Raw genomic sequence first — 12,885 nt, forward strand, 5'->3', positions numbered from 1 at the left:
CTGGGTTCAAGGTGTGACATTAAATCAGGACTGGAGCTCCCCTTTCTCTGCCCTAGGTTCTAATGGGTCCTGTTCTCTTCACTCTGCTTACCCAATCAATCATGCTGGTTCCTCCCTTTCTCGGGGTTGGCAGGTGGGGGGAACAGATGACAGGGAGAGGCTGTATACTGACACCAACAGGGATAGAAGGGAAAATGGCTTCCTGAATATTCCAGCCTTGACCTCCCTTCTGCTGCCAGCTCCCCTTCCACGAAGAGGAGGAGCTGGGCTTGCCTGACCTCTGCAAGAGGCAGGGACCCTGGGGGTGCGTGCCCCCTGGACAGGGTGGGAGTGATGAGCATCCCCAGGAGCGGGAGGGGTGTTTGCTGCTCTGGAGAAGGGTTAATTTAGGGAGCAGTGGACTTCGCACCCCCTTCCACCCTCCTCCAAGCCTGTGGAATCCTTTAATCAAGTTGGGTGCTGAAATTTCAGCTCTGAAATGCCGCCTTTGTGCTGGCATCCAGGCGGCCGCCCCAGAGTGCGGGGGTCACTTTCTTGGCCCCGTTTCTCTAAATGGTCTCTTTGTTCCTGCTGGGCCGCTCAGTATCAGATGTGATTAAAGGGAGATGGGGCTTGGGTGGAGGAGGAGAGAAGCGGCTGGGAGAGGGAGGGGGTTAACCCTTAGGGGATAGGGTGTAGAGGAGTTGGAGAAAGGGGTGTGTTTCCTCCCATTTCCCCCTTCCCATTCTGCTACGCTTTCACGGAGTCAGCCCCTTCCTGCTCAGCTGGCCAGGCCAGGGCATAGTCTCCTCAACCCTCTCCAGATACACCTGTCCCTTCTCTGTTTACATGTGGAGCCACTACTTTACTGAGGCCTGAGCTCATCCAGAATCTCAGGTCTAAGGCATGAGCACAAGCCAGGTCTCCCGACTTCTGTCGGGTTATTTGTTCTTTTGGGCCATTTCCCCTTCTCCCGTATCCCCAGTGACTTTCCAGTGAGCCTCACAAGGTCCTGGAGGTGGTGATTTCATCTTCTTGATGTAGCCCCTCCCACCTGCCCTGCCAGCTCCATGTCCACAATCCCACTGAGCACAGGAGAAGACTGGAAATACTGAACAGACTAGAAATGGACTAATGTACTGCTTGTCAGTAGAGGGAAAGGGTGGGTTGTAAGAATTATGAGCACATTAGGTTGGTACTGATTGATCCCTAACAAAATTCTAGAATAGGCTATTGCATATTTGAAAACACTTGGATAATAAAAGGATCCTGGAGCTAGCATAAGGTTTCTAAGAATATCACCAAGTGAACCAAATTTTCTTTTTTCAATGGTTACTGGGCTGGTAGGTTGGAAGAATGCCACAGATACAGTGAACCTTGATTTTAACAAGGCATCAGGCAGTCTTTCTGTGCAGCTATGATGGAGAAGCATGTACTTCAAGGTGATAAAATTAGATTCAGAATTGATTGGACAGTCTTTTCCCTAAGAGTAGAGTTAACAGAACGGATGGAGAGGTTTTTAGTGGTGTACACAGGGCATGTCCCTCTGCATTCCAACCTTTTTTCATTAATGACCTGAATGAGGATATTTCAGTTTCAGACATAAAGCTCAGGAAAACTGTAAGTTGGATTCAGAATTCTGAAGGATTTAATATAGGTGGGGAAATGGTCAGATGCAACAAGATGAAATCTGTTAAAGATCAATATAAAATCCTGCATTTATCTACAGCACAACATCAACAAAACACTAGAAAACCACTTGTATACAGGTGGTCTGACTTGGCCGCAGGTTTTATCTACAAGAGCAGGGGTTCGTAGTTACCACTCTGCTTCATGGGAGCCAGCGGTTTTGGCGAGGTGGCCTGAAGAGCTTGCATGACGTAGCTTCTAGATGGTAGTCTGGCCACTCGGGAGGTGCCCCCTACCCCGCCCAAGGTCCTGACTAGGAGGTGAGGGGCTGGAGCCCACAGACAGAAGAAATAGATACAAGATCTGGGGATGCTGGTCTGGAGCCGTGAAAGCATCATTGCTTCAGATTACAAGCGGAAGTAGGGCAGGTGGAAAAGATGGTTAAGAGCGCGAGCTTTGGAGTCAGCTGGCTTCAAAACCTGCACCAGCACTTCTTAGCACCCACCTCTCAAAGTGTCAGGTCCCCATCTGGGAAATGGGGATAACGATTGGACCCACTCCCTCATAGGCCTGAAGGATATAAAGCACTTGGCCAGGGAGCACCCAGTACATGGTAGCTATTACTGTTGCTATGAGCTGAGTGTAAGGAAGGACTTACAGCCATTGGAGGTGTCTGTCAGTGGAGCACGGGGAAGAGGTTTCCCTGTCCCTGAGGTGGAGGAGCTCCTGGCGCCAGAGTGCAGGTTGGAATTCCGTTGAGGAAAGAGCTTTTGGGGAGGAAACGCTGAAGGATTAGACGGCTCGTCTGCCATCCTGGTTCACACTTAGACACAGGCAGCTGCTACGAGGACGCGGCTAGATCCTGGTGTTGGACAAGTGTGTGTGTGTGTGCGCGTGTGTGTGTGCGCGTGCGCGCGTGTGTTATTGGGGGAGGTGGCAAGTGGAGGGTACAGTGAGAGAAGGCCCATCCACCCATCCTAAAGGACCAGGCCTGCTGACTGCAGACAGCAAGACGTGAGGCCTGATCTACCTTTCAAATACTTGTTCCTTGAATTTTTTGCAAGGCCCCCTCTCTGCTGGGCAAGAAAGGGCTGCTTGGAAGGCGCTCTCGCTGAGTTCCAGCTGGGTCAGCAAGTGGCCCACCTGCAGTGTGGGCACAGCTGGCGCTGGGGGCAGAGCTCCCATCTGAGGCCTCAGTTCTGAGCACACACTGACCCCACTGCGATGCCAGTTGTCCTAACCTGCTGCACTGGGAGAGAGGAGACCTTTGGATTGTCTGTTCTTTGCATTCTACCCCTAGCTCCTTTCAGAAAGTGTTTGAAAAAGCACAGGTACAGGGATAAGAGACCAAGAGACAGGCCAGGTCAGGCCCACCAAGCAGGTAACCGGAACCTTTAATTTTATTATGTAGAATGCTTAATGCAGAGTTAATAGGGGCTAGAGTACCTAGCAGAGGGGAAGGGGGAGAGGGAGCTACTGAGATAAATAAGAGGGGGGCAGTAATGAGTTACATGTGGATTGGGGGGCTGCAGAACAGGAAAATAGGGGCAGAACAGAGCTACATACTTTATTCAAATACCATTGGGAGGCAAAGGGCAAAAGGCCAGGGCAGAATGTACATGTCAGGAGTTTAGTGTCTTCAGCCTGCTGCCAGCAACCCGGGTGCTGGGCCCTGGGTCTCCCCCTGGAGCCGAGGGTTTGGGCCTGAGCAGCCTATAACTCTGGGAAGCCCAAGGAGTTGGGGCTGACAGAGCAGGGGCCACAGAGCCTGGTGAGGGGAGAGGGAGTTGGCGGGGAGCCGGGAGGAAGGCTCTGTGAATTGTCTCCGAATCCTTTCCTGGGGTCCCTGCCTCCTCATCTCCTGGGATGTGCCTCAAGGTCTGGGAGCTTGTAGTGGAGTAGGACCTGGGTCCTCTTTCTCCGTTAGACAAAGAGTGAGGTTACTGGCATGAAATTGGACCTGGGGGCCTCTGTGCCAATCCCTTCCTGTGTTCAGGAGGGGAGGGGGCACTGAAGGGTTGAGGAGACCTCCCTCTGAGCCCCGCCCCACCCCCCTCCCTCGAGGCTGTTCAGAACTGTCCTCAGCCCCCGAGGGGCAGACGGGGCCTGCTGCAGGCACTGCCGCAGGTCTCTGGCTGGCCTTGCTCTTAGGCACATGGCGCAGGTGGCACGGGTTATGTCAGTCCCCTTACTGCCCACGAAAGAGGAAACATGGGCACAGGAGTGGCAAGGCCTCCAATTCCCATCCGACCCTGGATGCTTTCCCTCCTCCCAGAGGAGGGTGAGCGGGGCCTGCTCAGATCCTGGGATCGAGGGTCATTTCTGGGGGGAAGGTGCAGCCCCTCATTTTTCAGTCTGGGGCAACAAGCAACCTCCTTCTCCTCTGCCCAGCCGAGTAGCCCAGGGCTGTGCCTGGGCTGGAGTCTGGATAGGACGGGGTGGGGTCATCAAAGGCAGTGGGCCAGACAGAAGGCCTTCCCTCAGCTGTCAGCCTCTGCAGCTGCCTCCACAGCCGCCACCGGGCCTGAGATGGGCGAGGAACAGGGCGCGAGGGCTGGGGGAAGGGGCAGGGCGAGGGTGGTGGTGACAGGGCCTTCTTTAAGGCCGGGACAGCGTCGTATATACTGGCTGCTCCCAGTGTGTGGGGCTGTGGGACTGGGGCCCTGAGGGGCTGGGGTCAGAGATGGCCGTGTAGAGGGGCCGCTGTGAGGGCCCCATGTAGGAGAAGGCCGAGTAGAGGCCAGAGGTCTGGCCTGAATGGCCATAATAGGGTCCTGAGGGCTGATGGTCAGAGTAGTCAAACTGGGGGCGGGAGATGGAGGGGAAGGCGGAGCCATAGTGGGGCAGACTGAGGGAGGTGTAGGCGATCTGCGAGGTGGACGGCTGGTCAGTGTAGTGCGGGGGCCCCTGGGGCCCCGCGGTCTCCGTCTTCACCTGGGCTTTGGCATCCACACCAGGTGGCGAGACCGTGGGCAGAGCCACACCTGGAGGCTTGGAGATCCAGGCAGAGTGTCCACTGGCCACAGCCAGGGCGCTGCCCAGCCCATAGCCAGCTGCCGAGTAGCTGCCCACATGGCCCGGGTGCCCGTTGGGCGGCAGGTACTGGTCCAACTCAGCCACATCAAAGGTCTCCATGTTGGACATTACCTCGTGGCTGATCTCACCGATGTCCACGTTGCCGAAGTCGATGTGAGGCTTCCCGCCCTCCCCCATGGAGCGCCCATCCCGCTTGGGGTCTGCCTTGCCCGACTGCAGCTCTGTCTTTGGGGTGGTTGGAGGGGTGGGCGGGCCATGGCTCTGGCCTGCGGGGGAGGGAGACAGAGAGAGAGGAAGCAGGAACCGAGGTCAGAGGCTGCTGGATTCTGATGGTTCACTTTCAGACAAGATGCCTCCAGAGGCTGAGGACTGGTCACTGCATGACCCTGTAAGTTTTACATGTTTGGGCAGCCCAAGGTGGCATGTAATTATGTAATGATCTTGGGTTGATCTCCAGTTATTTATGAAGTTCCCCAATCTTAGGAATGAGTCCTGTCTCCTACCAAAATAGGACTCCCACGTCACCCACCTCCTGGAGAGGCCTGCTTCATTTTGTGAAGCCCTTCCCATTGGAAAGTTCTTCCTTCCTCACACCAGCTGAAGTCAGCTTCCCTCCCTGCTCCCATTGTTCCTTAACTGTTGAGCCCGATGGGGTCTGGCCTGTAGGTCTGGGCTCGCCTGTTCTCTCTTAAGCACACTCAGCCTCTGCTGGCCGCTCCCTCTGCTGACCTCTCCCGCCCTCATCGCTTTTGCTGGCTTGCCTGGGCCTCCTCCAGCCCTGGGCCCTGAACAGCGATGTGTCACCTCCAACCCCCTCCATCCTCCCAAGGCCACCTCAAGTGTCCCTTATTCAAGGAAACCTTCCCTGTGACCCAGTGCCCCCGACCATGCTCTCAACTCCCATCACACACTGCGCTGTCCCATTGTTCCTCCAGCTTTCTCCCTGCCTGTTCAGGAGAGCAATGAGATAAGTGACCTGCTCTACCCCGTTCCTTTGTCTGTCCATTTGCTCATTCACATATTCATTCAGCAAACACTTAGGGGGCACTGCTAAGTGCCAGGCACTGTGCCAGGCGTAGGGGATACAAACGTAAATCAAATGGGTCCTTGTCTGCACAAGCTCCTAGTCTTGGGGGAGATCCAGGGACCCACACATGGCTAGAGGGCAGCATCCGAAGTGCTGTGATGAGGGGATGTGTGAAGGGCTCAGGGGACCAGCGCAGGAAGCTGCTCACCCTGCCCTGGGGACGTGGGGAAGGTCTCACTGAGGAGTAACTGAGCTGTTGAAGGGGAACAGAAAGCCCAGGCCCACAGTAATACAGTGAACTGGTTGTTCTGTACAAGGTCCAAGGTCTTCTGGTGTGTCTGTGTCCCTGAATCTCCGAAGGAGTGTGAGGGCGGAATGGCTGGACTGAGGATCCCACTGGAGAGAGAACATGTTCATGGTCTCGGGAACCAGACGCTCCTTAAGGGCAGGCCTGTGCCTCCATCAGACCAGAGGCAATGCTGAGTCCTGTGCCGGCCAGAGTGTCTAGACTTTGAGTTTGAATCCTGGCTCTGTCACTTACTGTGTGACCCTGGGCAGACGCCCTATCTTCTCATCAGTTTCCTTATTAGTAAAACAAAGGTGATACCAAGCAGCTCAGACATGGCCTCCTTCTGGAAGCTTTCCTTGACCAGAGTCTGGTGGGTAGCTGGGTGTTTTTGGAGACCGACTGGGCGGACAGGTCGATGACTCCTCCCTAGAGGTCATGCCCGCTCATGGGCTTTGTGTGCACTTGTTTCATCCTGTACTTAATTCAGTTGTTTTCATCCCTCTAGAGTGGGCTCCTGAGGCCAGGGACCATGGCTTCTCGTTTGTGTGCCTGGTGTCTGCTTCCAGGTCTGGCACAAAGGAGTACTCGGAGCGTGTCTTCTGAAGGCAGAGCTCTGCTCACTGAGACTTGCCAACGTGCCTGACCCCAAGCACGGTGTTTTGTATGCTATGAACACAAGTGAGGTAGCTGTGGTGCCAGCAGAGGCCCTGGAGCCAAACCACCTGGGCTTAGACCTCAGCTGTATGGCAAGTTACTCTCAGTTTTCTGTAGAGTTTTCTCTCTGTAAAATGAGAGTAATTTGCCACAGCTGAGGTCTGACCCCGGGCAGTGTGACTGCCTCATCACAGTTTAGAGTGGTTGAATGTGTGCCTGGCACACAGTAGGTACTCAATAAATGTTAGCTGTTATTATCATTAATGAGAAGGAAACAGGATAGATACCCTGTGTCTGGCTCATCCATGGCACGTGCTCAATGTCACATGCCGTGTCTCCCCCATCAGACTGGGAGGTGGGAAAGAGGCAGTGATCTCCCCTTCATCTGCTCTCCCATTTCTCAGAATCGTCCTGTCCCACTTTCCTTTGGTGTAACTCCCCCACTGGCCTCCATGGCCTCCTTAACTGGTCTCTTCACCCCAAAGCAGTGCCCCTTCTATCAGTCCTGGTCAGAGCCCTCTTGCCCAGCCGCCTCCCCTGACACCTGAGTCCCCACTGAGCTCCCTCTGGGCCCCTGCACCCCAGCTGGGCAACCACCCAGCCCGGCCAGCCCTTCCCAGAGCCTCGGGTCTCAAGCCATCCAGCCTTTGCCTCTCCCCACCACCCAGCCTCCCCCAACCCAAGCTCCCAGCTCCGTGCTCACCCGAGGGGTGCTCAGGGTTTCCATCTGACATCGGGGAGCCCTCGCCCGGGTGCCGGTGGTCCAGGTGGGCGCTCTTGTAGTGGGCCTGGATGGCAGCAGCACTGCCCTGCTCGGCCTCCCCGCCTGGGCACTCTGACTCTCCCTGGGCCGCCTTCCCATTCTTCCGCCTCCGCGGCTGGTACTTGTAATCTGGGTGATCCTTCTTGTGCTGCATCCGGAGCCGCTCGGCCTCCTCAATGAAGGGGCGCTTGTCACTCTCGTTCAGCAGCCTGGGGTGGGGTGGTTGGGGGAGGCAGCAGAGGGGGAGACATCATGAGCGTCTGCCCTGGAAGAAATGAGGCCCCGGGATGGGGAGCCCAGCGGGCAGGGGGCTGTGCCGTTTGATTTATGGACTGGAGGATGTGAGCCCAAGGCACCACAGCCTCAGAGGGCAGTGGTCTCTGCCCCAAATCTCTCGGGGGCTGGAGTCTGAGAAAGGAATCAGCTTGCTGCTCCTGGCAGCCCCTGAGGATGGAGTTAGAATAGAGCTTACAAGAGGCATAGAGCTTCCTTCAGTTCAAGGAAGGGAAAATCCTTCTCATCGTCAAAGCTGTCTGCAAGTGGAGCTGGCTGCCTTGTTAGGGGGTGAGCTCCCTGGGACTGGAGGTGTGCAAACAGAAGCAGCATGGTGAGGGGGAAGAGCCCAGTGTCTGCTACTTACTAGCTGTGTGACCATGGGCAAGTCACTTCTCTGAGCCTTAGTTTCTTCACCTATAAAACGGGGATGATAATACCTACTTCACCAGGTGTGGGATTGGCCAAGATAATGGCTGTGAAGCGCTGTGCACCAGACCTGGGAATGGGGGACTGGCACCTTGAGAAACAGGTGCAGTTCTAATGCTGCTTGTGCGGTGGGTGGACAGGAGGACCTGGCATTGAACCCCTCAACTCTAGAATCCGGATTTTTGTGAATCTCAGTGTGGTGGGGCCTAGGGGGCAGGATATGAGTGTCCCTTACTGTGTAGGGGCCACTGCCTCCTGGGGGAGATCAGATCTCCTTGTCCAGGGCGGTGACAGAGGGTAAAGGAAGCTAGACTCTCTTCTGAGACCCTGGACAGGGGCAGACAGACCTTCTCCCCAGTCCAAGCCCAGCCAATGGAAGGCAGCCCCTGAAGACAGTACCCCTGCCCGCTTCAAGCAGCGGTACTCCAGCCTCAGGCCAGGGCTGGGGTGGGGGGAGTTCAGGGCTTGGCTGCTCCAGGGTGAGGGCAGGATGGGGTACCTCAAAGAGGGGCTCAGGGGAAGGAACACAGACTGACTCTGAGACATAAGGGACTCTGGGGGAGCAGCTCTGTCCTTTGGCCCAAAGGGCCTCTCTCTCCAGCTGCCCGCCCCCCCCGCCCCCCGCAGTGGGCGCCCTCTTCACCCAGTCAGCAGAAGGCTGAGCCCTCCCTGCCCAGGATGGGAGGGGGTGGTCATACCAGGCACCTCCTAGCGGGCAGCGGCATTCCTCTGCAGCTTAGCCTCTCCTGGCTGCCCTCCCCCTAGGCCACCCGGCCCAGCCCTAGTGCAACTTTCACTTTCCAAGGGTCCCTCTAGCTGAGTGATGGGATGGAGACCCCAGACCAAGGCCTCAGGAGTGAGGGAGTGGGATGCAGCCTTTTTCACCCCAGCTGTGCCCACCCCCCCACCCCAGCCAGCCCAGGGGAGTAGGTCGGGCAGGCCCAATGGTGTGTGTGTGGTGAGGGGAGAAGAAGCTGCATGTGAGGGCGCCTCAGCCAGCTGTGGCCCCGGCACAGAGGCTCCCAGGATGTCTGGGGACACTGCACTCCCTCTCCCACCCCAAACTTTCCCTGTGCCCTCTGTTCAGCTGGCAACCGGATGTGAATCAGCAAGAAAATGGCAGGGGGCATGGAGCCAGGGCACAGGCCAGAAGAGAGGGAAGATTCCAACACTGCATCCCATTGGCACCTCCCATGCTAGTTCCCAGCAGTACCCTAACCTCGACAGAAAACTAACCCGGGGGCGGGGGTGGGGGGATGGCCAGCTTTAGCCCAACGCTAAAGGTTGAGGCTAAAGGTGAGGTTACTCACCCCCAAACCACCCAGCCGCACCCAGACCTTCAATCTCGGCTCTGTTCAGGCTCTCTCCTGACCCCAAACCCGCCCTGCCCCACCACGTAAATCCAATCCCAAACTTAATCTTGACTCCAGCGCCAGCCCTCAGTCACCACAGCTCTAACTACAAACCTCATACTCATCTGCACTTCACTTCATCTCTGGGTCTCCAAGGTCTGGAATAGGGATGGGGAGGGGGTAGGCTGGTTCCCCACCCAAACTGGAACCCCATCTGGGGGGCTTCCACGGTGGGGCACTGGCTGCCACTTCACCTGCTTCTGTCAGGGAAGGGACCTGGGAGTCGGGAGAGGCTCCAGCCTACTGTAATTATTCTCTCCAGGCAGGTCAACCTATATACCCCCAGCACCACGTGAACAACATCTAAGAGTCCTTTCCCAGGCGGGCACCGAAGGTTAGCGTGACTGTCGGCGCTCCCCCAGCCATTTAGGAGCCAGGACCTGGACGCTGGTGTGTCTGACCCCAACCCCCTTCCAGCACCCGACACAGTCTGTATGCATGTCTTTCTCTTCTCAGGTATAGGGCCCCTGATTTCCAGTTCTGCCCAGATAACCATACCCCTTCCTGACAGCCTGGGAGTCATGAGCCTGGGCTGGGGGCGGGGGGATTTCAGGAGGAGCCCCTGGAGAGACTGGCCAGCCCAGCGCATATACAGATGTTTCCTGGGGCCCCCACCCAGGATCTAGGTAGCCCGCCCCCTGTTGGCGTAGCCTTTGATCCTTGCCATTGTCTGGGGTTGGGTCCTGAGTAAGCAGTGCCTGCTTTCCTGATTGCCCCACCCCAGGTTGGCCCCTGGGGGGCACCCTGGGCCCCTGTGCGCACAGCTTGAGTGGCGGCCAGGAACAAGTCCTTCTGAGGGAGCCCATGCCTGGAGTTCTGGGCTAAGGGAAGAGGGACAGACAGGGACAGACAGGGACAATGGAGGGTCCAATTTTAAATCCTTGGCAATGGCATGGGGGAGAAGCAGGGTGTCCATCCTTGCTTTGATGCCCTCACTGGGCTCACACTGTGGTCTGCTTGTGGTCCCCAGGGCCTGTTTTGTCTGCCTGTCTCCCTCCTGGTTGTCTGTCTCTCACTTGCTCTTCTCTGTCCCATGGCACCAAGGGTACTGGCCTGGCTGAGCCCTGCCACAGTGTGGATGGACCTTGGGCAGAGGAGCTAGGTTTGACCTCTGCTCCTGGGCAGAGTTAGACCCTCTGAGTCCATGCAGCAGGTTGGCCACTGAGCCCAGCGCCTGCTGGGGTGAGCAGAGCGCTGAGAGCAGGACGGGAAGGAGCACCAGGCCTTTAGCAAACACATGGCCAAGGACGGGGCCAGGGGGCTGGACGGGAATTCCTCTAGGTCTCTTGGGGGCCCTCCCGCTCCTTCCACCACCTTAAGCCTTTGGCCTTCTAGGCCAATCTGCACTGTGCTGGGGCCGGCAAGGGGAGGGCAGCAGCAGGAGGGTGGCAGGCCCCTCTGACAAAGCCCAAACTTTCTGCAGCTCAGATGTTCCTCGCTCCTGCTCTCCTCTGCCCTCACCCTCACCACCTCCTGACCGTGTCTTAGAGTGGAGGCGTGACCCACTTCTGTCACCAAGGATGGTGTGTGGGAAGACCATGGCCGAAGAGTCAGGAGACCTCGGTTCTGGCCCTGGCTCTGCCACAAGCCGTTACATGGCCTTGGTGGTCCCTTTGCCTCTCTGGCCTATCTCTTGGGCAGTCCAGTGGGGAATCAGGTAACCTCTGCAGACGCACATCTTCTGGAGCCCCTGCTCTCGTTCTGAGCTGCCCAGGACTTCTTGGGGGGCGGGGTTGCCCTGGTCAACAACATATTCCCAAGGGGCCAGCCTAAGCCCCAGACCTGAGGTGAGGCCGACTTCCTCCTCGAGGGATGTTTTCCCCAGAGGCTTGGGCTGCTTCCAGAGAACCTGGGACTCTGAGGGACCCTGGGTAGGCAAGGCACCAACGTTTCCTCCTGGCCAGGGCTCTCAGGTCTAGGGCTGGAGGGGTAGGAGGTTACTCACTTCTGGGTGGGGCCCTGGAAAAGAAGATGGCGCCTGGACTGGGAGAGAGAGGGAGGGGAAGAGACGGGCCTGGCAGCTCTGGGGCCGGGTGGGAGGGGGAGGCTTCTTTCCATGTGTCCCCTTCCCTGGGGGAAGAAGAAGCCCCCGGCCTGAAGGAAGGGTGGTCAGAAGGGCACAGAGAAGGCAGCTGGGGTAGGACAAGATCCTGCAGTGGCCGATTTGTCCTCAGCAGTTCTCCATCCCTCACCCTTTTAAAGACCCGGATCTGAATTCCTTGTCTGCACCCCCCCCCCCCACCATCTCACTACCCCAGCCCTCCACCTGGCTGCCTCAGTTTCCCTGCCTCTCCAGCCTGGCCTTCAGTTCTTTCCCAAGCGTTTCCCCCGAATCCCCCTGACCGGCGGCAGTGGCACCCTTGAGTGGCTTGCCTGTGGAAGGGGTTAGTGGAGCCCTGTGGTGTGGAGTCCTCCACCAACCTTCCCTCCCTTCCGCCTTCACTCTGGCCCCAAGAAACCCAGGCCCGAGCGCCTGCCACCGACAGAATTCCAACCGCGAGGGGGCGCCTTCCAGCCCGCTGCCCCGGCTGGGGAGCCGGGCCTAGGCCGCTGGAGATCCGAGCGAGCGCAACCACAAAGGGGTACTGGGGGAAGGGCGGGTCCGATGCACCCCGCTGGCCTTCCAGTCCCACCATCAAGGCGGTGGCTGCCCCAGGAGAAAGGCTCAGGCAGTGCCCGTCCAGCCCGAATCCACCCGCAGGTAGAGGGCCCGCGGGAGCTCCCCGGAGGCGGGTCGGGGCGCTCACCTCCAGAGCTTGCCCAGCGTCTTGCTGAGCTCGGCGTTATGCAGGTGCGGGTACTGGTCCGCCAGCTTCCTGCGCGCTGCCTGCGCCCACACCATGAAGGCGTTCATGGGCCGCTTGACGTGCGGTTTGCTCTTGCTGGCGCCGTTGACGCGCACGGGCATGGGCACCAGCGTCCAGTCGTAGCCGCTGAGCACCTGGCTGACGGCCTCGCGGATGCACACGGGGAACTTGTCATCGTCCGCCTCGCCGTCCTGCTGCTCCTTCTTGACCTTGCCCAGCTCGCCGGGCCCCGGGCTGGCTCGCAGGCCCGCTCCGCCGCCTCCACCGCCGCCGTCGGGCCCCAGAGAGGGCGCGCTCCCCGGGGACAGGCAGCGCGGCTCCTCGGAGCCCACGGGGCTCAGCTCCACCTCGGACAGGTCCTGCTCCTCCGCCATGTCGCCCCCGGCCGCCGCCGCTTCGGCCGCCTCCCCGGGGCCCGCCGCCGGGGTCCTCGCGAAGAGTCCAACGCCCACCTGGACGGGAAGGCGGGTGCGATGGGAGGCGTGTGCGCAGCCCCGACGGCGGCGCGGCGCGGCGCGGGACGCGACGCAGGCACAGCCCCGAGGTGGCGTCTGCCCGGCTCCCCCTAAACCCACCGCAGACCCTGG

The 12,885-nt window shown here is 58.4% G+C and overlaps 1 protein-coding gene across 1 annotated transcript; it reads right to left on the reverse strand.

Moving 5' to 3' along the window:
• Positions 1-4,206: 4,206 nt before the first annotated feature.
• Positions 4,207-12,672, reverse strand: SOX10 (SRY-box transcription factor 10; the record flags this gene model as incomplete). The annotated part of the gene is made up of 3 exons (XM_079714447.1): positions 4,207-4,910; positions 7,318-7,586; positions 12,239-12,672. 3 exons carry the CDS (start codon positions 12,670-12,672, stop codon positions 4,207-4,209), a joined length of 1,407 nt encoding a protein of 468 aa, XP_079570573.1.
• Positions 12,673-12,885: the final 213 nt, after the last annotated feature.

The sequence above is a fragment of the Hyperoodon ampullatus genome (assembly GCF_949752795.1).
Source record: "Hyperoodon ampullatus genome assembly, chromosome: 11".
NCBI lineage: Eukaryota > Metazoa > Chordata > Mammalia > Artiodactyla > Ziphiidae > Hyperoodon > Hyperoodon ampullatus.